Here is a 26589-nt window from a genome sequence, read left to right as displayed (position 1 = left end):
ATGTGGAACGAATTGTTCTAGTTTACACTAACTCTTATGGGAAAAGTTGCTTTGATATACGAGTGTTTTGGTTTACGAGCATGCTTCTGGAACGAACTATGCTCATAAACCAAGGTACAACTGTATATCTGTCCTACATGAACATTTGAGGCCAGGGATATGTCAGCCAGTGCAAGCATAAGATGGACTGAAGGCTCTTTGGTAAACAGTGCTGGAAATGTTCAATATTTGCCTTATTTTGAAAAAGAGGTTTGGTGGCAACTTTATAATCATTTGGTCTGTCTCTTTCTGAATTAACATTACTGTCAGCCCAGCCGAAGCTTTCAGCATTTTCTGGTGGCCTTAGCGATGTCAGCAAAGGCCTATGGGAGATCATATCATTCATATCTGACCTTAGGGCATGTCAGTGCAGACAGCCTCAGATTGCCCCAGAATGCCTAAATTACATCAGTGGTTAAAGGTAACAGAGAACCTTGGTACAGCTAAGATGTGCTAAGATATATGTTAATGTCTGGTGCTTAAGATGGACAGCTTGAGTACCTAAATGTAAACCACTTAGACTATAAGTGGTATATAAATGCTTAAATAAATAAATACAGTAAGCCCAGCTGCGTGGTCTAACACAGATAGGTAGGGTTAATCAGAAATCATTGTCAGAGTGATACTGGAAATTACATTCAACTCTAGTCTGTGAGGGACAGTTTCTCCCTCTTTTCTTCTCCAGTCTCTCACACCCCACTCACCTTATTCACCATTGTTTCAAACGGTTTATTTTTAGAACAGGTCTCAAACTTATAAATATGAGATGAATTTTCCCTGAGGCTTGCGCATTGAGCCACCAGGAGTGCAGCAGAAATTAATTTACCTGTGCCAGCCCCGGATGCACTGCACGACCCTGGCAATCCAAACAGCAGTGGGAGGAAAAAGGAAGCTTGGAGGGGAGAACTGAGCTTAGCTGCGTCAAATTGAAAGTTCTCATACCTCTCTGAGCCCCTCCTCCAGCTGCACCTCTCTACAGCCACAGCACTATATATAATGTGCCTTTGAACTTCCCATTAGACCTTGATAAGATTGGCTGCAGACCTTATCATAAACAAACTGACCTCGTGACAGTCCACTTGCTGTTATAATTTAGGTTTATTAGCAATAAACAAAAGGCAGCTCACATGAAACAACATTATATAGCACATTGGGCTAAAAGGATAACATACATACAAAGTGTCCAGCTTCTGTTCATGGATCCGTTCTCCCTCTCTCTTCCCCCTGTCTCTTTGGGATATGCCAGCCGATACGCCACTTATATACTTTTAGTTCAGTAGCCTAGGGTACCACCTAGTTACAGATTACATACTCACTTTCCATTGGTTTGTCACATGCATCATTTCTATTGGCTATATGGCCTATACACTTATCATGGAGCCATATTGAAGCATGCTATCACCTAGTGTCAAAACTGACCTTTCTATTTCCCTGACACTACATTCTTAATACTAAGGCAATAATTGCTGAGGACAGGCCTCCTCTGTCCTGAGCTTGATTGTAGTTCTGTCAATAGTTCTAATAATTCTTTGGTAGGACATTGTATCCTGTACTGTTGCTTGAGTTTATCCAATGATGTCACAGTCTGAAGATTTCTACCAGTTACTAGAGCAAAGGTGAATCCCTCATAGAGCATATCGTCTCCTGCTGACAGGCAGAAATATGATTGTCCAGAGGCTTGAATTCATAAGCACAATGTCTCTCTTAGAAGTATAACTTTATTTTTTTAGGGTCTCAGGGGTCTTCGCCTACATTTTCTTGCAGGTCGTATTCCTGATTCTTTCTCAACCTGGTAGCTTTGAAATTGAAAGTATTCATGACCCACTCTTTCACCACCACCCCCTCCCCCCCCCACACACACACACTTACAGGCACAGCACTTCAATGTGCAGAGGGGGGAGAGAAACATAGAAATAGAAACAATTAAGAGTATAACACCAAGCTTTATTTCTGTTTCTATACCTAAAATAATTCCTTTCATGCAAAGAGGGGTGTAGTCCAGTCTTTTGCACTGTCTCACATGTTTAATGATCTCTCAGTGGGTGAGAGGTCATGTATGTGTACTTGATGCAAAAAGCTCCTTGCACTCAGGGGACAAGTGTGATTCCAGAAGGCTAGAGTAGCAGACTTGGAGAAACTGATCCCATCTCCAGTCTGGCAACCTCTATGCTGCCATGAAGGAAAACCAGTGATCTGAAAGGAGAGCATCACCTTGGAGAGGCGGGAAATAATCCTGTAGCCCAGACCTGCCTTCTAAGGGATGCAATATCCTCTCATTTTAGGGCTTTCAGATACTGTGACTTGGAGTGGCCGCTCTTGGAAACAGGATGCTGGGTTAGATGGACCTTTGGTCTGATCCAGTACAGCATATTCTTATAGGATACTGATTAGCTGAATGGCAATAATGGGTAACTTTCAATCTAATCATAGATGGCGCTGTTGTCACTAGAAGTCGACATAACTGAAGGGCTTACCTAGTCTTGCCTTTTCTGTTTTCTTTTCTCCAAATATTGTAGTTCTTACCCTTCTCCCTTATGTCTACATTCGTCTGTGGATTAAGTTATTTGTTATACTAATAATCCCTAGTGATGTCTCTCATTGTTCATTTTTAACATTGTTTTATTAAACCTGAATTTGTATCTTTTTTTTTTTTTATTGTACACCGGCTTGAAGTCTGATTAGATGGTATAAGACATCTTAAATAAACTTGAAAATTGACGATTTGCATACCACAAGTAGATATGATAGATTATAGATGACCCAAATAGTTTTAAATTGTAGTATTCATTATTCTCTTCTTATTGTATAGTTTTAATTTGCATGATTTCTTGGTTTTTACTATATATATATCATTTAGTTTTATTGTATTCTAAATGCTTTTGCTATAGGCGTTGTCTATGTTTCATGCTGTGGTTGTGTTTTGTTTTTATCTTTTGTGCGATTATTTATGGTTTCGCTAGGCTCTTGCTAAAGGCGATTCCTGCCGAAACACTGTCATTGATAGTTGCAATAGTTGACTCGACACTAACGTTTCTCCTGATTGGCCCACGCTTGACATCTCTCCCTCACGGCTCTTGTGTTTGGTTTGCTGCTTTCGTCGTAAAGGTCTCTTCGGCTTCTCTCCAGTGTTTTCACACCACTGGAATACTAATATCAAGATCTTGAATTTTATTGTACAAGCAATGCATAACCAATAAAGCAGTGTATCGCAGCATACCCATGTGCCTCCTAAGATTTCAGGTATGCCGCGGTACACTGGGGAAGAGGAGAGGTGCAGGTACCGGAACCTCTTCTCTTTGCTGGTTCTTCTCTCAGCACAAGGCCAGTTTGAAGGGCCTTTATTGAACATGCGCTGACGGCGCGCTGAAGGGTGGCTCGAGCTGGGGACACTAGGTTTAGTGTGCCCGGCTCACAAAACTGTACGAGACACTGCAATAAAGATTCACTAATGGGCAGAAAAAAGTTGAAGGTAGTATTGAGAAATCAGCACTCGGCCTTCTTCTAGAAAGGGCACGCCAGGATGAGCACCCAGTGGCGTAGTAAAGGGGGGGACGGTGAGGCGGTCTACCCTGGATGTCATCTTGGGGGCATAGGCACCCCTCCTTCTCTCTGCCCACTCCTCCCCCCATGGGTGCAAGTTGGTGATGCTGCTCCCACTGGGAAAGTTAAAGAGGTACGTAGGAAGGGGTGTGCGACAGGGGGTGGAGCGTGGGTGGAGAAGTGGGCAGGGAGGGGCGCCACTGCCTCGGGCACCTCTCATACCGCGCTACGCCACTGTGAGCACCCTTTATCTAAGAGCACCTGGAATTTGCGTGCCCCAACAAAACCTCCAAAATCCTTGGGGGTCCTACTAGACTCAACCCTCTCCTACAAACCCCAAATCTCTAACATACGAGAAAAGACCTTTTATAGCATGAGACAACTCTGACTGATCAGACCCTTCTTCCACAGTCACCACTTCATGATATTGACACGGATGCTGGTACTGTCCCAACTAGACCACTGGAACTCACTTTATGCAGATGTAAACACGAGCCTCACTGATTCAAAACATGGCAATATGGCTAATTTTCAGACTGAAAAAAATATGACTCCATTTCTCCATACTTTCAACAAACTCCACTGGCTACCAATCGATGCTCACATTAGTTTCAAAATATCTTGCATTATGTACCACATCTTGTATGCAAGCTCAGCTACACCTGTCCTATATCTCTTCACCAATTCAACCAGAAACATCAAGACACTCCTCTTCATCCTTCCATCCCCTAAAGGAGTAAAATACAAGCGCACACATTCACCTACCTCAGCACAAACCCTCAAACAAACTCCTGACAGCAATCAGAATCTGAACCCAACTATCTCAAATTTTGAAGAAAAAAACCCAACACCACCCTGAAGACTTCTCTCTTCGGGACAATGCATTCCATTGATCAGTAACCTGCACAGATTAAGATTTCAATTTCTTCAATGTAAATGTTTCGCTAGATTCTCCTCTCTACCTCATTTTAGAAGACCTTCCCTATCCTCTCCTGTCTCTTCTCTCCCCTCCCCCCCCTCTCTTCTACTGCATTACTCAAACTGTACGTCACTTTGAACCTACTTAGGCAAAGAGCGACTCACAAATTGTAGATAATTAGACTAGAACTTTGAACATGAGAATTAGTCTTATAGGGTCAGACCAATGATCCATTAAGCCCAGTAGCCCGTTCTCACGGTGGCCAATCCAGGTCCCTAGTACCTGGCTAAAACCCAAGGAGTAGCAACATTCCATTTATCTCAGAGAGAAGCAAGATTCCGGAATCCCAAAGAGTAACAAGATTCTAAAATCCCAAAGAGTAGCAACATTCTATGCTACCGATCCAGGGTGCAAGGACTTACACCAACTGAAACCTGGTGTAACTACTGGTATGCAAGTTGGGCACAGATCCCCAGAATTCTGTAACCCTGGGCACCTCATTTGTGAATGCCCCATACCTGTCTATGCCCCCTTATGTGTTGTCCACAAGAAGATTTGGATGCCGAGATTTACAGAATCGAGTGCAGATAGATCCATGCTCAAATCCAAATTGGTGCCAATAATTGCTAGTTAATAGCCAACTATTGATTGTTAACAGCTTGTTATGTAGTTAATTTGCATGCAGATCTCAGAAACACATGCAAATTTGGGCAGCATTTACAGAATCTGGGGGTTTTAGCTTGGTATCCCTTAAATTTGCAAAATCTTTGGTTCTATTCTACAGTATTCCCAGACCACATAGCTTGCGATATTTTAGTCTATTGTATAAAACTGAAAGGTGAATATTAGAGTCAACTTAACCAAAAATATAGTCGCAATAATATATAAGCTAAAAATTGGCATCAAAAGAAAAAGTGCACCAAAAAGCATAATAAACACCACAGCTTCCATGATAATCACATATCAACGCTACGGAAAATGACGTTTCCTAAAAACATTTACATAATTTATGTGATATAAGCACTGGACCAAAAAAAACCCAAAACTCCTGCAAATGACATATCAATTTGATTCACAAAGTGCTATACTGTAGCCTCTAGCAGGGGTGTCAAAGTCCCTCCTTGAGGGCCGCAATCCAGTCGGGTTTTCAGGATTTCCCCAATGAATATGCATGAGATCTATTTGCATGCACTGCTTTCATGGTATGCTAATAGATCTCATGCATATTCATTGGGGAAATCCTGAAAACCCGACTGGATTGCGGCCCTCGAGGAGGGACTTTGACACCCCTGCTCTAGTGATATATGTTAATTAAACTAAAGAAGCTACTACAATGACATTCCTATACTGACAATGTTTTGGCCATTGCAACTGTAATGAACAGTTTAATAGTTAATTAAAACAGGTTTCTGTTGATTACAGTTGCATGCATACAAGGCTCTGAAAGAAACCTCAGCCTCTGAAACCTGACCACGGGCACACAAAATTGAGAAAAATCTTCCGTTAGTTGCAAGTGAAGATTCCTGGAGCTAACTGAACTTCAAACTTCAAAGAGCAAGAGAAAACTGCCATGCTGAAACAACTAAAAAAAACTTGCAGGTTGGCAGATTATACTGGACATCACAAAATCAGCAGTAACACCAACCTGTCTATAATTATAATTATAGGCAAGTTGGTGATACTGCTGATTTTGTGATGTCCATCTCAAGAGCATTTTAGCAAAGCAGAAATTATTGCTGCAACAGATTGGCACTGATTGATGTGTTGAAATTATAATCCAGTTATAAAAGAAGCGAGCAAAGAAAGTTATGATATTGGAGTTTCTCCAGTATCAGTTGAACTTCAGCATACGCCCATCCTCTTTCCTTTCTCACATCAAGATTCTGTGTCATCCGTAAAGATCCTTTGTAGGATTTCTTTAAAGAACTGCGCAGATCTTTGCCTTCTGCGATTTCCAAGATAGAAATAAACAAAGGGGTTGATGGAACTGCTGACTGTTGACAGCAGAATGCAGCAACTGACAAAGATTTCACTGGGTGAGTCGGCAAAATAGTTCTTGACGAAGAGGATGATCCTGAATGGTATGGAACAGATAAGGAACAAAGTGACCGTAACTACGATGATAATGTAGAGCTTTGGTGGCTGGCGTCTCAGTGAGCAGCTCTGGACTTTGCGTACAAGAGTCAAGCTGGAAATGACCATGATGGGCGTGAAGACCATGAAGGTTAGAAGGAATGTGAAGATGGAAATAGCATGGCAACCATATGTCTGTATTTCTGGATATTTCAGCAAATATAACTTGTTCATGCAGATGAAATATTCTGTCCCAGCCAGAAGGAAGGCGAGAGCCCACAGGAGAGCACACAAGACAGTGGACAGATGTTTTGGGCGATGGCAATGGTACCAGATTGGGTAAAGTATGGAGAGACACCTCTCGACACTTATGGCTGTCAGGAAATATTGGCTGGTGTTGTAACTAAAGAGATATAGGAAGAGACTCGCTATTAAAACATGTTTAGAAACCTTGGAAGAGAAGACTAGATTTTCCAAGTAATAAAGAAGTAATGGCACTGAAAGGCTGAGGAGGAAAAGGAAGTCAGCTGTGGCCAAGTTCAGGATGTAGATGGCAAACTTGTTCCTCTTAATCTTGAAACCAAGGAACCAGAGGACGATTCCATTCCCAACCAAGCCAAAGAAGATGATGATTGGGATAACAACACACTCTATAAAGAAAACTATTAAATAGCTGGTTTTATTCTCTGAAAAATTATCAGGGTTTACTGTGGTGACCATAGTGTCCCTTAAGAAAAATTCTAACCAGTTCTCTGGTTCTTCTATAGGTTGCACCCATATCCATTCCTCTAGCATCGACTTCGCCTTCATCTTTCCCCAAGGCTCCGTCATCGCCAATGGGTCTGCAGTGCTCAATCCAATCATCATGGGAACTCACGGCTGTGAGAAAAGATCTCAATTCCTGCCAAGAGAGAAGAAATTGCACTGCATAAGAATCATTGGTAGACAGTGGAAGAATGACTTAGCATGACAGCAGAGTGAGAGTGAGGGAGAATTACTGTATTCATCTTTACAGTGTAATGCAAGGAGCATAATGAATATTATTTCATGTACTGGTAATCCTTAACAATTGCAGTTTTACCTGAGCATCTCCGCTGGCAAAAACAACTGAGTCATGGTGAGCTCTTTACCCCATCATTACTTTATTTCAATGTATAATTCCTAATATATTGTTTGCAAGTCTGAAACTATAAGAGAAGTGTACATTAAGGTACAAGAGGTATTTTTAGGTCCTTTGCATATCGTTCAAACTCCTATTACTAACCTACAAGTGTGTTCATTCTGCTGCCCCTCAATATCTCTCCTTGCTTCTCTCTCCTTATACATCCCAGAGAACTCCGTTCCTCAGATAAGTCGCTCTTAGCATTACCCTTCTCCTCCACTGCCAATTCCAAACTTCATTCTTTTCATCTAGCTGCCCCCTATGCCTGCAATAAATTACCTGAGTTTGTCCGCCAAGCCCTCTTATTCGGTTTTGTTGTTATTCAACTTTTAAAGCATTTATCGTTATTGTAAACCAGCACAATACAAGTTGATACTTGGGACAGGGGTGAGTGGAAAGAGACTCACTTTCTTCAGAATTGTCCCTTGCTGTGTGTCCTCTTCGTGTTTCTCTGTCCTCAGTCCTCGGCAGTTCTTGTCTCCTGTTCTCGACCTGTGAGAAGTGGCCAAAAAACTGTAAGAACATCTCTGCATAAATAAGAATGATCTCTTCATTGTCATATGCTCTCCTAGATAACATGTCCATCAGTGGAAGATACTGTCTCCGTGTTATACCCACTGTATCTGATCAAACTTTTCAAATGTCAGATAACATTTACACGACAAACTTATGAACAGCTGATCTGCCATTATCTCACCCTCTTTACTTCTTAACGGTCACTGTGTGCACCATCGCCTTTAACCTAATGCTACCAACAGAAATAGAGAGTATGATGGGAGATAAGGACCAGAAATATCATCCACTGTTCAGCTTCCCTTCTGGTACAGTTCCATAAACTTAAATAGATACTTACGGCTCCTCTGTAATTCTTCTCCATCACCTTCAAGGGTGGTAGCATGCAAAATATCCCTATCTATGCAATGGTGGAAAAAACATTCTGAGCTCCTGCTCCGGAAAAATGGTGCCAGAATTCAATGGTAGGAGGTTTATTCTGAGCAATGGCCCAATAATATTTGAACATAAGTTTTTGGAGAGAAAGAGAAAGCCCTATGTGCAGGGGAGGAATCAGGTTCTTCTTCCCCTGAGGGGATAGAGAATGACATGGTAATAAAATTCATCACTGTTTCCACCCCAGTGAATAACCTTGGGAAACTGTGTCACTCTCTGCTAAGAGGTTCTTCCCCACCTAAAGGGAGTCCAGATAAAAAGGATGTAGAGGAGCAATGGGTGGTGAAGGGGGAGGGGAATGGGGGCTTATATACCACCTTTTGGTGGCTTTGGAATTCAAAGCTGACATTCAAGGTGGTGGGGCACTGGATGATTGAGGGACTTGCCCAGGGTCACAAGGAACAGTACTGGGATTTGATCGCGTAGCCTCTGGGTGCAGAGGTGTGGCTCTACCAGTGAACCACACCTTCCCCCTCACCTGGTTCTTCACAAGAGCCTTAGCTCCCCGCCCAACAGGCTTAAGAGAGATGGAAAGAGGAGAACGTCAACACAGCATGCCAGTCTGCTAATCAGCTGTTCCCTGGAGCAGTGATAAAGGTTTTCCACTTTCAATCAACTGTTCAGAGAGGTCAGTCTTTCTGAGGCACAGAGAGCCCTACAGCACCAGGTCTGGTAAAGGAGAAATTGTATCTCAAACCTTACTCAAAGAGAACAAGGGTTGACCCTGCTGACTACAGACCGTCCCACACGGGGAAAGGATTGAAAGCAGAAAACAATGGAACCAGTGAGTGCATACCACATAAAGCAACAGGGGATAAACCAAAAACAGTGCTAATTTATCTATCCCGTCAAGGGAAAGGGACTTGTATACTGCATTTTCTGTAATTTTACAACCATTCTCAAAGCGGTTTACATACGGGTACTTCAAGCATTTTCCCTCTCGGTCCCATTAGGCTAAAAATCTATCTAACGTACCTGGGGCAGTGGAGGATTAAGTGAGCAGAACTAGATGGGCCACCGGTAGAATCTATGGCCAAGGTGGTGATCTGGGAGTGGCAGGAAGGGTAGATTACAAGGGGGTGCTGAAAAGTTCTGTGGCTGCTATGCTGTCATTCACTGTTGAAGTTTAGGATAATCAAATTTTTTTTTGGGGGGGGAGGGCTACCTGAGTCATGATAGAGATGTCTGACAAGAAGAGAACATAAATGGAGAAAAGCTGTGTGAAGGGGCAGAAGTGGAAAAAGGGAAAGAGTGGTATGGAGGAGAGAAGGGCAAAAATGGAGTTGTCGAAGAAGAGAATGGGAAAGAGGTGGCTGAGAAGGGAATTATGGAGAGATGGGAAAGAGTGAGTGGAACAGAAGAACGTGTGCAAGGAGGAGGGAACAAGGGTGTATGTATAGAATAGAAAGGGGATGAGAGGAGAATGGAAGCACGTAGGCAGGGTATTTTGAATTAGGAGGGGTGGAGAATAGGGGAAAAGAGAAAATTTTGTGCTCACCCACTTTGGGCTCAGGCCCACCCAAAATTAGGTGTCTGGCTATGCCATTGGTTATACCTGGGAAGTCATAGAGAATGGTGCTGGTCAATTCAGTGCTAACACAATTTTCAAATTCTCCATGTGAGAAAATAATGCTGGCCTCGACCAGAGTTGGGTGTAACATATTACAAGGATGAAAAAGAAAAAACTGCAGAAATGTTGCACTGGAAACAGGAATTTTATTGAAGGTCAACACATGCTATTTTCCGAAGAATGGTTCTTGTGGAAAAACGCCGGGACCCGACATGGTCTGTGCTTTGAAGAACACTCCTTCCTCAGGGGTCCCGGTTGTGAACCATACCAGGTGTGAGAAGAACCATATGGAAATAGAAACCATAAAACATCTAATTCTTAAAAACGCAAGATTCAAATAGGCGGGTATGGGATCTTCTGGAAGCAATGGATGCAGGCAGGCATTTGTATATTAGATGATGTTATAGCTAATGGGAAACTGCTTGATTTTTCACGACTGCAACAATCATATAGGTGGTTGCAGTTGAAGCAGGCCATTCAGAGTGGGTTCCCTGATTGGCCGAATCTCAAAAATCATTATAGCTTGCAGGTCCTATGCTTCCAGACAGATTTGCTGGGGCATCAGGCCGCCCAGTGGTATAAATTAATTCCTGAATTCTTGAATAAGAAACCAAAAAATGGTCTTAGAGACAGTTGGAGCATTGAGATAAAACAGTATATTTCTGCATCTCGATGGCAACGAATTTGGACTTGGAGGATGCATCTATGAGACAAACATGTTTTTTTCTGATACATAGATCTTTTTGGACCCCTATTAGGTTACATAAGTTAGACAGTTCTAAATCTAATGGATGCTGGCACTGTCATTTAGACATTAGGACACTGGATCATCTGTTGTTCTGTTGTCCTTTGATACTCAACCTTTTGAAGTCAATATGGGGACAGATTAACCTCATACTGGAATCAACAATCCCTTTGACATATGTGGAACACTGCTGCATATTAAGCCTCCCATGGATCGCTACAATTATGACAGGGATCGCTATCCAAATGATAACCTGCAATTGGAAAAATTGCAATCGCCTCAACTTTTCGTTTTGGTGGGCCAGTTTATGTTTAGGTTACAAATATGAAAAGATTAATGTGGATATGTTGGGGCATAGCAATTTTTTTTAATTTGGTTTGGGGCCCGTTGACATCTTTTGTTACTTCAACATAGTTGTCTTTTATTTTTGTTTATTTTTATACATATCCAGGATGGGATGAGGTGGGGGGGGGGATATCTGTTTGGCTTATTTCTTAATTAAATTGTTGGATGGGAGGGGAGAGATATTTTTCTTCTGCATTGTTATTGATGGAATTTAAGTGCTTACGTTGATGAATGTCTTTATAATTCCTGGCACTTTGTATTAGTTTTGAAAATTAATAAGTTTCAAGTTTATTAAGTATTTGATTAATCGCTTACTCAAATATCTAAGCGATGAACAAATCATTCAATTTACAGATAATACAGGGGTGATAAAAGAAAGATGGACACTAAACAAAACATATTAAATTAACGACTAACAGAATAAACAAAAAAAGAAAACAAAGGGAAAGGCAGGGTAATGAAATACAATAATAATGATAGAAAGAAGGACGATTATGGTAAAAAAAAACAATAGGAGGGAAATAAAAGAAGTAGCCTTATGAAAATAAGCGAAAATAGGCTGGGACTCCTAAATCTCATAAGCGTCTTTGAAAAGAAAGCTCTTAAGTTTACTTTTAAATTTATCTAAGTTCTTTTCTTCTCTGAGTTCCAAGTTTGAGGAGCTGTAACAGAGAAGATAAAGTACCGCCGTGTATTAATAACTTTAAGTGAGGGCGTAACTAATAGATGTTGGTCAATAGATCTCAGCAATCTGATTGGGGTATAAGGGATCAGTAACTTGTAGATGAAAGCTGGGGTTTTATATAACAGGGATTTGAAAGTAAGTAGATTTAGTTTATATTGAATTCGATGCGCTACTGGAAGCCAGTGCGCTTTCTTAAGAAGAGTGACGTGATCAAATTTCCTTGCTTTCATTATGAGTTTATTTTTTCTGTAACGGCTCCTCAAACCTGGAACGCTCTCCCAATCTACTTAAGGAATGAGCAGGACCTGGGAAATTTTAAAAGTAATCTAAAAACATTTCTTTTTAAAGATGCTTTTAATATTTAATTAAACAGTTCTTAAACCAACGAGTTTATTATATTATACTATGCTCTGTGGTTACTTATTTCCCTATTGTATTTTCCCTTTGTTTTGCTTTCTTTATTAATTGTATTTCAAACCCATATCTTACCTTATGTTATGAGTATAATGTATAATGTATCTACCTAATGTTGTTATTTAAAGTTTGTAATGTTTTGTCTCTATCTGATTATATTTTAATATGTTCATCGCTTAGAATTTGATTAAGCGATTAATCAAGAAAAATATTAAACTTGAAACTTTTAATTGAGGTATTTTGAATGATCTGCAAACGTCTAATTTCTTTTTGAGCTATTCCCATAAGTAAAGCATTACAATAATCAATTTTCGAAATAACCAAAAAAAACCCTAAAACCCAAAAACCCCGCAGTGAGTAGCTTCAGTAAAATTCCTGTTTTCAGTACATAATTTCTGCAGTTTTTCCTTTTTCGGTCTTGCGACTTGATCTCCACTGCAGAACGCCAATCAGCACCGATTAGGCCTGTTAATTAAGCTGTGTGTACGCATTGGCTGTGCACACCAATCTGTGCGCTGTACTTAATGGACCATGTGCAGAATTCAGGAGGTATTCTTTAAATGATGTGATTCATTCCTTCCAGTCTTTCTGCTTGACTATCGATTAGAGAATGACACGGTGACAAAATTCATCACCGTTCCCGTCCCCACGGATAACCGCGGGAAACCATATTCATGTCATTCTTTAAGGAGAGAGGGAAGAATCAGAGTATAATTGGGCAGAACCACTGACCCGCAAGCTTTGCTTTGAAGAATGCTGAGATTGAGCAGCAACATTCCAGAGCTGAGATTGTGATGTCATAATGCCTCATTCCACCAGTGCCTAAGAGCCAATCACAACAGTGATGTCACAATGGCTTCATTATCCTTGGCTTACATAAGAATCAGAGTATGAATGGCCACAACCACTGACCCTCAAGCTTTGCTTTGAAGAGTGCTGGTGTAGAAGGACTGAGGTTGAGATAGACACTACAGAATGACAGTCTCTGGTATCCAGAGCAGATATTGTGATGTCATAATGCCTCATCCCACCAGTGCCTAAGAGCCAATCACATCAGTGATGTCACAATGGCTTCATTATCCTTGGCTCACATAAGAATCAGAGTATGAATGGCCACAACCACTGACCCACAAGCTTTGCTTTGAAGAATGCTGGTGTAGAAGGACTGAGGTTGAAATAGACACTAGAAAATGACAAGGGATTATTTCCTGTGGTTATCCGCGGGGACGGGAACGGTGATGAATTTTGTCACCGTGTCATTCTCTACTATCGATCATTTACAGAGACCTTAGTCTAGTGTCTCTCAAACTATGTGCCAAGGCACAGTGGTGTGCCCCAAAAAGATTCTGGGTGTGCCATGAGAGATTCCAGAATTTAAAAAAAAAAAACTCCCTTCATAAGTATACACTAGAATAGATGACATGTGCGTTGCGTACGCAAGAGGCTGTCAATGTTATGAGCGCCCAGACAAGCATCATTCATTGACGTGATTGGTCCTTGAAAACTCATGGCAAGTAATTTTAGGTATATTTTTTATGCAGTAGTTATCCTAACTTGAGCAACAAAGCAATTGTTACCATTTTGGATCTTCTTATCTTTGCAAACTTGGATTTTCAGCTCTGACAGAAATTAAATTTAAAAAAAATAGAATGAGGTAAGGAGGGGGGTATTTTATTATTACATATATCATAGGTTGCCATTCAACAAATCACATATAATTGGAAAGACTGGAGGAGATTAAATTATAACTTTTGGTGGAATTCTTTATGCCATATCTATAAAATGGAAAGATTTATTGCTTTACAAAAGGGATATTTTAAGAAATTTCAGGATGTGTGGAAACCATTAACAAAATATTGTCATGATTAAGTAAAATTATTTTCCTTATGTTTATCAGTTTATGAGGTAGGGAGGGGGGCATTTTATTATTACATATATCATACAATAATGGAGTATATGGTTGGGAGGGATGGGCGAGGGAGGGGTAGGGATAAGAATCTATGTAATATACCAAGGATTGTTTATAAGTGATGTATTTATTGTTACTGTGAATGAAAATAGTAACACTTAATGTAATTTGTGAAAATGAATAAAGAATTATAAAAAAAAAAGAAAAAAATAGAATGACTGCAGATGATGGATGATGAAATGCGGGTTTGCTTGTCGACTATCGAGCTGTGTTCTGAGTTAATTTACACTGAAAAACCAGCACATCCTGACATAGCTTAAAGAACTTTAAATAAATAACTCTCAAATTTGATTTTTTTGTTGGTTTTGCAATTTTATAATTTCAATTATAATGTGTCACGAAAAACATTTGTTCTGTTTAGTGTTTCAGAGCTAAAAAAAAGTTTGAGAAACACTGTCTTAATCCTTACTGGTGCTTTCTCTCTGAGGAAAAATCTCCATTTTGGACTCAGAAAACAAGTCACAACTTCACTCACAACCATCTCCGCAGTCACTCGCTCTCCACCCATTATTTTTGTCACAGTTTAACCATCGATCCAGTCAGCAATTCAACTGAAATAGCTACAGAGACTCACCCTGCTTGTATTGAACCAGAATCAGTGCAGCATTTTTGGTTTCGGTTTATTTCAAATAAGTAAACCATAAAGTGTCAGAAATTAAGAAAGCCGGTGTCCTCTTTGGATGTTGAACTAGTTTAGTTTATTGTTGAGTAGTTCATGGAGAAACATATGAAGACAACAGTATACAAAGACTGAGGAAAAGTAGATTCTCTGGTATTTCATCAGGAATGGGAAGATTCGATCAATCTTGTGCTCTTCTGCTGGCGTTTTCAATGTAAATTGCTTAAGAATGAAATTATAACTTTTAAATATGAGATTTTTTTGGGGGGGAGGAGGGGCATTATCATATGACACTATGTTATTTGGTATTTCCATGAGAGCCAAGAGTCGAATCTCTTCTAATAATAATAAACTTTGGCTCATCATGACAGGGGTTGCCATACAGCAAATTATGAAAAACTGGAAAAATTGGGATCGGCTGAATTCTAATTTTTGGTGGAATTCGTTATGCCACATCTTTAAACTGGAGCGGATAATAGCCATACAGCAGGGGCATTTTAAGAAATTTAGGGATGTTTGGGAGCCATTAACAAAATATTGTACAGAATGAATAATATTCTTTCCCTTTGTTCATACACGTCCAGGGTGGGGGGGGGGGGAAGGTATAATTTATGATTTCTTATGCTTAAGTACAATTGTTGTGTATAAGGGGGGAGGGATATTTGATGTGAGTTAAACTTTTATGGTATATTAAGTGATGTTAAAGTATAAAATGATTGTATCTTATGTTACACTTATTGAAAGTTTTAAAAATGAATAAAGATTTTTTTTAAAAAAAAGAAGAGATTTTTACATCCTCTCACACAATTCTGAGTTGTAGATGACACAAACTGACAATCGCATAATTAGTCAAAATCACAGATCATAATCTGCGGACCAGTTTATCTCTAATCATGACTGAAAGAAAGCAAATTTTGGAGAGGAAGCAAGCTTACCTCCTCGCAAAGGCGGTTAATAAATCCCAATTAAGAAATGAAACATCTTTTACAAACATCTGCCTTTCCCTATATATTTGTTTGATTATATACCTGTTGCCTATGGAAAGTGGACTCGAGTCCAACTAAATTCATCTGAGAAACCTCATCTGCCTCAGAGCTACAGTAGACAATCGGCCAGACAACAAACCCAAGCCAGAAGACTAAGGCCCAATATCGAATACTTATTACAGTCTGTATAAGCCTGATTAAGGTGATCTATAATACATTACAAATCACATCTCTCTCACAGAAAAAAGCAATGGGATGGGATGATTCAGCACGGCCTTTCAAAGCGGTCCTTTCAGCATCTCTTAATATTGAGACACCCTGGAAGTCTTCCCTCTGGACAACTTTCTGTTCCTATATAAAGGGAAACCTGATTGATCTGTGATAATTGCCACCCCCCCCCCCTTTCAAACCTTGAAGCCACTAGATGATGCGGAGGCAGGAAAAGAAGATCACAGGTGGGTAAAGGGAAAGGAAAGAAACATGGGGGGGGACACGAGGGGGGGGCAATATCACCATCTTTCAACCTCGAAGTCACCAGATGATGCGGAGGCAGGAGAAGAAGACCATGGGTGGGTGAAGGGAAAGGAAAGACGCACCAGTGGGGTGAGGGGCGCTATTCCCCCCCCACACACACAAACACACACACACTCTCTTTCAAACTTCACAGCTTCAGCAAGGTAAATGCTCACAATTACAACAGCTGCGATGAAACAGCTGCAGCTAAACTTTAATGCTAAGAATGCAGCTAAATTTAATGCTAAGAAATGCAAGGTCATGCATTTGGGCTGGAAAAACCCAAGGGAACGGTACAGTTTAGGGAGTGAAGAACTTATGTGCACGACAGAAGAGTGGGACTTGGGTATGATTGTATGTGATGAACTTAAGGTGGCCAAACAGGTTGAAAAGCTGACATTGGAAGCTAGAAGGATGCTTGGTTGCACAGGCCGGTAGGAAAAAGGAGGTATTGATGCCCCTGTATAAGACTCTGGTGAGACCTCATTTAGAATATTGTGTACAATTCTGGAGACCACACCTTCAAAAAGATATAAAAAGAATGGAGTTGGTCCAGAGGAAGGCTATTATAATGGTATGTAGTCTTCATGATATGGGGACAGACTTAAAGATCTCAATCTGTATACTTTGGAGGAAAGGCAGGAGAGGGAAGATATGATAGAGACATTTAAATACCTACGTGGCTTAAATGCACATGAGTCAAGTCTCTTTCATTTGAAAGGAAACTCTGGAATGAGAGAGCCTAGGATGAAGTTAAGAAGCAATAGGCTCCGGAGTAATCTGAGGAAATACTTTTTTACAGAAAGGGTGGTAGATGCATGGAAAAGTCTCCCAGAAGAGGTGGTGGAGACGGAGACTGTGTCTGAATTCAAGAAGGCGTGGGATAGGCATGTGGGATCTCTCAGAGAGAGGAAGCAATGCTTACTGCAGATGAGCACACTGGATGGGCCATTTGGCCTTTATCTGCCATCATGTTTCTATAACCATAAAGCTCTATGACCTCATATAGTAAAGCAAGTGTTTAAGAGTCTTAGCCTATAACAATAATGCTCTATGACATCACAATGTAGGTGTAAAGAGCTTTAGCCTATAGGGAGAGAAGGATTCTGTGGATGGGCAGACTGGATGGGCCATTTGGCTTCTATCTGCCATCATGTTTCTATGAAAACAGCCATGCTGAACTGGTTGTACTGAATCATCCTAGACCCTGGGCAAAGAACCTTATTGTTACACTATAGAACTTTGGGTATAAGAAGAACTTCAGAATACATTCAGATTCTTTTTCTCATGACTCTATTGTCATGATTCTGTTTCATCTTTGAAGACTCCTTGTAAGACTTCTGTAAGGGACCGTTGGGCTCTTCTTCTGCTCCGACGCCCAAAACAGAAATAAACTAAAGGGTTAAGACAACTGTTGACTGTGGACAACATAATGCAGCAACCGATAAAAAACATACTAGGGATTGTCTGATTATAGTTGCTTAGGAAGAGAAAGACCCTGAAGGGTGTGGAAAAGGCAAGAAACAAAGCCACAGTAATCACAATGATAATGTAGAGCTTCGGTGGATGGCGTCTCATCGAGGTTCTCTGGACTTTAATAAGAAGGGTCAGACTGGATGTGATCATAATGGGAGTGAAGACCAGGAAAGTTAGGAGGATTATGACAATGGAAACGATACGGCAGATTCTGAGCTGTTTTTCTGGAAATTCTGAGAAACCAGTATCATCTAAGCAAAAGAAATAGTCTGTCCCTGCCACAAGAGCGGCAATAGCCCAAAGGACAGTACACAAGACAGAGGACAGATGTCTTGGTCGCTGGCAATGGTACCAGATTGGGTAAAGTATGGAGAGACACCTCTCAGTACTTATGGCTGTCAGGAAGCACTGGCTGGTGTTGTAACCAAACAGATACAGGAATGCAATGACTCCGACATATGTGTCACTGAAATTCAAATACCCCATTAAGCTCAGGATACAAACTGACATTAACACCATGTAACTGAGGAGGAAGAGGAAGTCAGCTATGGCCAAGTTCAGGATGTAAACAGTAAATTTGTTCCTCTTGATCCTGAAGCTGAGAAACCAGAGGACAATTCCATTCCCAACCAGTCCAAACAGAGCGATCACTGGGGCAACAAAAACTATTAAGATGCTCCATATGATGGAATTCTCGAAATCGTTACTCGATTCTGTTGTCCAGTCCAATGATTCGATGAAGTTCATTGCATCTGTAGACTCGCCAGCCTCTACTGCCCAAGCCCTTGGTTCTGTCACCATAGCGTTGCTCAGTCCCATCATCATGAGAAGTCAGGGTAAGAGAAAGGATCTTCCTTCCTGCCGAAAGGGAGGAAATTGCATAGTATAAGAATCGTTGATAAACACAACGGAGGAATGATGTAGTACAGTGTATCACAAACTGTGTGCTGTGAGATGCCAGCATGAAGGAGAGGCACTGGCTGCTTACTGGATGTGCCTCTTGCGGCCGAGAGGCGCGTCCTGCAGGCAGTCAGTCGGCGCCGATGGCTTCTCCTTGCTGGCGTCTCTCCTCCCCTCCTCCAGGATCCCCCACCAGCGAAGTGACAGGTTCAGGGTTGCAGACAGCGGGCCTCCACGCACGTCGACGTGATGTCAGGCACGCACGTGGCGTCGTTGCGTGGACACCCATGCGCTTCCAGCCGCAGCACCGGGTTTAGCATGCTGCGACGCTGGAAAGTTTGCGGGACGCTGAAGTAGGGTAAAGGGCAAAAGGAGAGTGAGGGATACCAATACCATAGGGTTTCAGAAAAAGGAGGATGGATTGGTTTTACTTCCATTGCTTTCATAAAGCGCTCGCTATTACAGCGGCTCAGCAAAACCATAGAGTTCATCAAAACTGTCGGGTCTAAGCCAGCAAGGAGTAAGTGACCCAAAGCACAGCAGTCCCCCCCTCCCTGCATCACAATAGACAGGAGAAGAGAGACATTTCTTTTCCTTGATGCCTTTGAGACCTAACTGTCCTTTTAAGGGCAATTGAGTGCAAATACTATCGAGATTAACGTTATTTATAACGGCCCCTCCTATTGTTTTTTCCTTAATTGTTCTCTTTTACTTTGACTACTGTAGTTCTTGCCTTTTACCTTTTATTCCTGTTTGTCTTTGTTTTTAAAAGTCTTTACAAGTCATTAAAAGTTACAGTTTGGTGACGTAATGTCAGCTTAAACTTGTATTTTAGTTAAAGTTTGTTTTCTGTTTTTATGGATTTGTACGCTGCCTAGAAGGCTGATTGGGGGGGGGTATAAGAAATTTTAAATAAACTTGAAACATGATGAGGAAGGAGAGAGTGCCCAAAGCAAAGCAAATATAAAGAAACAGCATTGTTTTGCTATGAGTTATTTCATGATACGTTGTTAATATATTGTCAACTGCTCAGAATGGCAAGATAGAGCAGGTTACAAATTTTGAAATAAATAGATGTGTAAATCTAGTCCATACTTCTTCTGTAGGCAAACAAGTGTTTAACTGCATAAAAAAAGGATATTTTAAAATGGTCCCTACCCGAGACATGTAAACGTTCGACGACTGTTCAGAGAGCTCATATTGTGCCTCTTTTGCAACGCCGCGGTAGCGAGTTACGGCGCAGCAAATGTGACGCAGCCCATAGGAACTGAACGGGCTGCGTCGCATTTCCTGCACGGGAATCGTTACCGCAGCTTTGTGAAAGGGCCCCGTTGTTATCCACAGACAAATAAGGGCAGGGTTGGATGGAGAAGGGGAAATCCACGCCTAAACCGTAACTGCTTCAAAGCAGTTCAAAATATGCAGGAAGCAAATGACATGCATTCCCAGTTTTCCAAGGGAAACTGCGTCCATGGATATAACAGTCCCACAACTGGTTTAGAAATGCTTCCCTTTATGAATGACAAAATAAACAACTAGTGAGAACCATTCACCAAAAAAGATCAAAAAGGTACATACATGAACATACATGATACAGACTTATAAAATCATGAAAGGCATAGAGAAGGTGGAGAGGGACAGATTCTTTAGACTAGCAGGGACAACTAAAACAAGAGGTCATTCAGAAAAACTGAGAGGAGACAGATTCATAACGAATGCAAGGAGGTTCTTCTTCACTCAGAGGGTGGTGGACACCTGGAACGCGCTTCCCGGAGAGGTGATAGGACAGAGTACAATTCTGGGGTTCAAAAAGGGACTGGATGACTTCCTGGAAGCGAAGGGGATTACAGGGTACAGATAGAGGTTTACCTTACAGGACATTGAGCGAATAGGGTATGGATATTTTAGGTTAGGTAGGGAACATTTTCAGGTCATGGACCTGGAGGGCCGCCGCGGGAGCGGACTGCCGGGCGCGATGGACCCCTGGTCTGACCTGGCAGAGGCCACTCTTATGTTCTTATGGTACACTGATTCTAAATTCTAAATCTGCTTATTGAACATTTAATGTATTGATTTCAAATAAACTTTAGATCTTATAAATATTTAAATAGTTTAAATAATTGATAAGGGGACAAGCCTCAGATTTATTCAAGAGAAAAATAAATTCATCTCTTGCCTCCTTATAACATCAGCGGCTTGTTCCCCACCTCCCTACCAAAACATTTATTTTATTACATTCATTTAATAACTTATTGACTTTTAATCTTATTAAAAACTAATTTGATTATCACTGTTTAAATAATTTAATTCAATACAAACTTATTCTTAAATTAGAAAACTAAATTCATTGTTGATAACTTTTTTAAAGTGTGAGGTTCACATGGGTGTCAAAGTCGGTCCTCGAGGGCCAGAATCCAGTCGGGTTTTCAGGATTTCCCCAACGAATCTGCATGAGATCTATTTGCATGCACTGCTTTCAATGCATATTCATTGGGGGAAATCCTGAAAACCCGACTGGATTCCGGCCCTCGAGGACCGACTTTGACACCCCTCTAAATACCTAACTGACCTTTTCTCATTCTCGGCTAACAAACACAAGAGAAGCTCGCACTCGAACTTTGTTTCTCCCCCAGTTAGAGGATGTAAACTGAAAAAACACCATGAACACCTTCTCTCACGTCAGGCAGCACTATGGGGTAAAGATCTAGAACAATTACTTTCGCCCACTACTTATGAGGAATTCAGGAAGCGCCTAAAAACATACCCGTTCCTGAAATATCTAGACAGCTGACCCGTACTTCTCTTTCTCCTCAATACGGTTCTCTTGACCTATTAACCACTTTCTTGCACCTCTTTAAGTTCAATCAACTTGTAACGTCTTTTAATCTTTTGTAAACCGCATAGAACTTCACGGTACTGTGGTATATAAACTTATTATTATTTGTTTATTTTGTCAATATATTACCATTCGATTATTTGTCCCTTTATGAATGTTCATATTCAATGTCTTGAAAACCATACCTGTGCCTGGCCCTTACGGATAAAACATACCACCCGCGTTCTAGAACCAGTTCTGCGTTCATGTTTAATTCTCTACTAAAAGGCGGCTTGGTATGCAAAAGAGACTGAGACAGGGAGAGAGAAAATGAGACATAGATAAAATGAGAGCTAGAAAAGTTGAAGGAGGAATCACCAATCATTCACCAAGCTCTGTCTGCTAAACAATGCTTGCCGTTCCATGTTTACTGTGGTGGGTTTTATCATGCTACGTGTCATATTGTCGTGTCATACTATGTTTGCCATACTATGGGCTCCTTTTATCAAGCCGTGCTAGCGTAATAGCGCGCGCTAAACCACCAGCCGCGCTGGCCGCTACCTCCTCCTCTTGAGCAGGCGGTAGTTTCTAGGCCAGTGCAGGGTTAACGCGTAATGAAAAAGTCCTGCGCGTTAACCCCGCTAGCGCACTTGATAAAAGGAGCCCTATGTTATGTCATGCTATGTCTCACCATACCAGCTGTATCTCTGACGTATTTCCGGATATACCTATCCTCTCTCGGCCTACTAATGGAATCGAAGTTTGTTACCAATGTACTTGACAATATTTTCTGTAACATCGCTGTATATGTACAGTCTCTTCCTCTGTTAACCGCTCTGAACTGCTTGTGGTATTGCGGTATACAAATAAAGTTATTATTATTATGTTTTGTCATATTATGTTTTTACCATGCTTTGTTAATTATGTTTTGCCATCTTTGTTAGACAATGTTCTGCTATGCCATCACTTTGTATAAATACACTTTTTTATACAGGTATATGTAAACTTGTAACCCATTCGGAGCTCTTCTGGGAGGACGAAATATAAAACCAAATAAATAAATACCAGAGAGGTAAAGGGAACAATAATAATAATAATAACATAACTTTATTCTTTTATACCGCCATAATCAAACAATTTCTAGGCGGTGTACACAGTAGAAGACTGGACAATCAATGAAAACCAAATAATTAAAATACAACAGTTTTCCTAATATAATCACTGTAGAATTTTGATTAACAATAATATCCTCATTTAAGAAATAAATTTATCAAACAACGCTGCCTTAGTTACTTTTCGAAATGCACCATAAGACAGTAGAGATGGAGACAAAGAGTGAGCAGAAAATCTCACTGCGAGGAAAGAGCTCTAATGAAATTCAGACACAAAGTCCACGCTGAGAAGAAAGGAAAGCGACTCACTTTCTCTGGAACCGTCACTGGGTGTGTTCTGTTTTAGCTGGGTCCCTTCTCCGCGCTGCCTCCCTCAGTCTCCACTCTCCAACAGTCTTGTGTCCTGTTCTTTCTTGATCCCCGAGACTAAATGCATGCTATCTCTTCATCATCACATGCTCTATAATGATAACAACCATCAGAGCAGCCACCAACGGTTGCTTTTGAGACTTTTTGTAGGTATCCAAACAAACATTTTATGCTTTCTAACCTATGTAGTGGAAAGAAGTGGGTATGTAGCTTTGGGGAACCATGTGGACAAAGCCCAGAATGGTTGGTGGCAAAGGAGTTAACATTGGGGGTGCTAAAATTGAATACATTCCTTGACTGAAAGAGTTAAATTTTAGTGCAGAAAACAGGCACCAATGTGTGCTTTCATTGATGGCTTTGCTCAGATTTGCACATGTATTTCTCACTCCCACTGCTTAGAGGCTTGCAGGGTCTTCCTTCCACTTCCAAATTCAATCAAAACTGGCAGATTTTAAGGGAAAAAAAATCATGGGCCATCTTCTCTTCAAATACCCCAATGCCAGCTTCAAACTGGCATTAGGTTTCCAGTGGTAAAGGCAGCTTTACTTGTGTTCTGTTCTCATTGGAGAGGGAATAGGAAATGACTTCATTAACATAACATAAATTTTTACTTATATACCACGAATGCCTTTCGGTTCTAGGCAGGCGGTTTACAGAAAAGTGGATACATCAAAGAAGAAAAATTGTTAGCATTAAAAATTAATTGAGCCATTTGTGTATATGGTATTAGGCACATAGAATTTCCTTATATGTCCCAGATTGGGATCGCAATCTAAGCCACTGATTCCCAACCCTGTCTTGGAGGACCACCAGGCCAATCGGGTTTTCAGGATAGCCCTAATGAATATGCATGGAGCAGATTTGCATGCCTCTCACTTCCATTATATGCAAATCTCTCTCATGCATATTCAAGTGTGTGCAAGTCCGTTGATTCACCGAAGTAACGGTCAACTTCCACCAGAGGAAGAAATCAGTATTTGAGTCCTGAAGCAGTCAAAGACAGGCGCATCCCCAAGCGATCCGAGCGCAAGCCCACCAAGGCATAAAGGGCCTACCAACCAAAGACAGCAGGCCGAGGAGATATGGCAGGCCACAGAAGGTCCCCCAATGTCACTATCAACACACTGCTGGCGATCAAAAGCCACAGAGACATCCATTAGACTACCTTTAAATACTATTTGCACTAATCTGTGATGTTACACATTGTTTCCTGCTATAGAGCCCTCTGTATAGATTAATGCCGACACTTGTCCAGCACTAATCAGTTCTAACTTCTCTGAATCCACAAAGAATAATGCTCCTACACTCATCCCTCTCTCATCTGGAAGCCACAACCATAACTGCAAAAGACCAAGCACTTAGCTTAGGCATACTTCTGCACGCTACCTTTCACTCTCTGATCACATTTCCCAAGAAGATTCTTCCTCGTTCTACTATCTCCAACAGCTCAAGAAAATAAGGAACTACTTCTCTGAACCTAACTTAGCCTAAGAAGACACTGACTCTAGCCTGCATTCATCCAGGGGGGTTAGGGTTTAGTTTCCTTTCATTTGTTTAAAGATAGGATAGCAGCAAACATCTGAATCTTCAAAGGAGCTGCTGGTTCTAGACAGGAGATAGGATACCTCAGTGGTACCCCATGCAAGAAAGTGGCGATACTGGTGAAAAAAACAGGATTTAAAAAATAAAATTTTGTGTGCTCACTTATATATATATTTGTTTGTATTTTATTGAACTTTGGGACTAAGAAACACTCTCTGGTTTTAAAAGATTCACCTAATCAAATATTTACCTGTGGTTCTGGATATCCTGAAACAAAGTTGATATTATGTTGAAAGGCATAACATGTTTAATTCAGGTTTGAATATTATCACTAACTATAATGGTGTCATCAATGTAATCTTGATTACATGTGAATGGTAAATTAGCTTTGCTATTCATTTATATTTAAATTTTAATTTACTTTGTTTAAACATCTGATAACAATTGTTGGACATACTTATTTAGTTTTCTTTCACCCTCAATTGTTATTGGTTTTTTCTAAGTTGCAACAAGTAAATACAAATATTCAAATGTTTAACCTCTGTAATGGTGTGAATTGAAGGTGAAACCTATTGAAACATCTGACCATTATAATAACATCTCATACAAGAACGTACAGAGTTAAGATAAATGATACGAAATCTAACCCATGGTCAAATCCATGCGGAGTCCCGCAAGGATCTCCACTTTCACCCATTCTATTCAATCTCTACATCTCCTCCCTTGGTACCACTCTAGACAACCTAAATGTAACATCATTCACCTACGCAGACGACATAACTATTCTCCTCCCCTTCAAAACCCAAGACCACACCTCAACAGGACACCTGGAAACAATACTGGATGAAGTAGAAAAATGGATGACAAACCACAAATTAAAATTAAACTCGGACAAAACCAAATTCTTAATACTTGAAATGGAAAAAAACCCATCCATAACAGACCTGGAAATTAAAACAATCAAATACCCAATCCAAACCTCCCTCAAAATCCTGGGAGTGTTGATAGACAGATGCTGCACTATGCAGACTCAAATCAACAAAACTACCCAAAAAGCATTCTTCACAATGCGCAACCTAAGAAAGATAAGGAAATTCTTTGACAAAGAACACTACAGGATCATTGTACAATCCCTGGTACTAGGTCTTGTGGACTACTGCAATATCCTATATCTACCATGCCCTACAAACATGATCAAAAAACTACAGACCGTTCAGAACACAGCTCTCAGACTAATCTACTCCCTCGGAAAATTTGACCACATCACCAATGCCTTCCTAGACTCACATTGACTACCGATCCGAGCCAGAATTCAATTCAAACTATACTGTCTAATCTTCAAAGTAATCAACGGTACAGCACCTGCCTATCTAAACGATCGCCTAAACCGTAACCTTCCACCCAGAACAAGAAGAACACTGACACCATTCTCATACCCACCACTCAATGGCACTCATCGTAAAAAACTTTATGATAACCTCATAGCAACGCATGCAGCAAAACTCGAACCCTCCATCACCAGATTGTTAACCTCAACATCTGACTTCAAAGCATTCCGTAAAGAAATCAAAACGCTGCTATTCAAAAAGTATATGCAATCTACCTAATCTCCCTCTCCTCTTCCCCTAGAAATCAAAACACTACTGTTCAATACCATTACAATCTTCCTATTCTCCCTCTCTTCTCCACTTACACCAACCAGGTTCTGCACACTCCCTGGCATCATACCCTCAATCGACCAATAAAAAAAAACCCAAAAAAAAAAACAACAAAGCCACCTGGAACCTATATCATCCTACTGAAACCGATTACCTACCAACGTATGGAAACAGACAATTTGCTATGTAA

General features: G+C 40.7%; 2 protein-coding genes across 2 annotated transcripts; both read right to left on the bottom strand.

Annotated features, from left to right (window-relative positions):
- Nucleotides 1-5977: 5977 nt before the first annotated feature.
- LOC117348702 (mas-related G-protein coupled receptor member H-like) lies at nt 5978-7303 on the bottom strand. Its single transcript, XM_033921111.1, has one exon. It carries the CDS (start codon nt 7289-7291, stop codon nt 6374-6376), a length of 918 nt encoding a protein of 305 aa, XP_033777002.1. The 5' UTR covers nt 7292-7303; the 3' UTR covers nt 5978-6373.
- Nucleotides 7304-17627: 10324 nt separating this feature from the next.
- Nucleotides 17628-25376, bottom strand: LOC117348453 (mas-related G-protein coupled receptor member H-like). Its single transcript, XM_033920640.1, has 2 exons — nt 23140-25376; nt 17628-18861 (listed from the first exon to the last, which is right to left on the bottom strand). Exon 2 carries the CDS (start codon nt 18826-18828, stop codon nt 17827-17829), a length of 1002 nt encoding a protein of 333 aa, XP_033776531.1. The 5' UTR covers nt 18829-18861; nt 23140-25376; the 3' UTR covers nt 17628-17826.
- Between the last annotated feature and the right edge of the window lie 1213 nt (nt 25377-26589).

The sequence above is a fragment of the Geotrypetes seraphini genome, chromosome 14, assembly GCF_902459505.1.
Source record: "Geotrypetes seraphini chromosome 14, aGeoSer1.1, whole genome shotgun sequence".
NCBI classification, from domain to species: domain Eukaryota; kingdom Metazoa; phylum Chordata; class Amphibia; order Gymnophiona; family Dermophiidae; genus Geotrypetes; species Geotrypetes seraphini.
Note: the sequence above shows the minus strand (reverse complement) of the source record. Positions and strands in the feature narration are given on the sequence as shown.

Coding starts and splice junctions, on each gene's coding strand:
- LOC117348702 (XM_033921111.1), bottom strand. CDS start 7,291: ATGGTCACCACAGTAAACCCTGATAATTTTTCAGAGAATAAAACCAGC.
- LOC117348453 (XM_033920640.1), bottom strand. CDS start 18,828: ATGATGATGGGACTGAGCAACGCTATGGTGACAGAACCAAGGGCTTGG.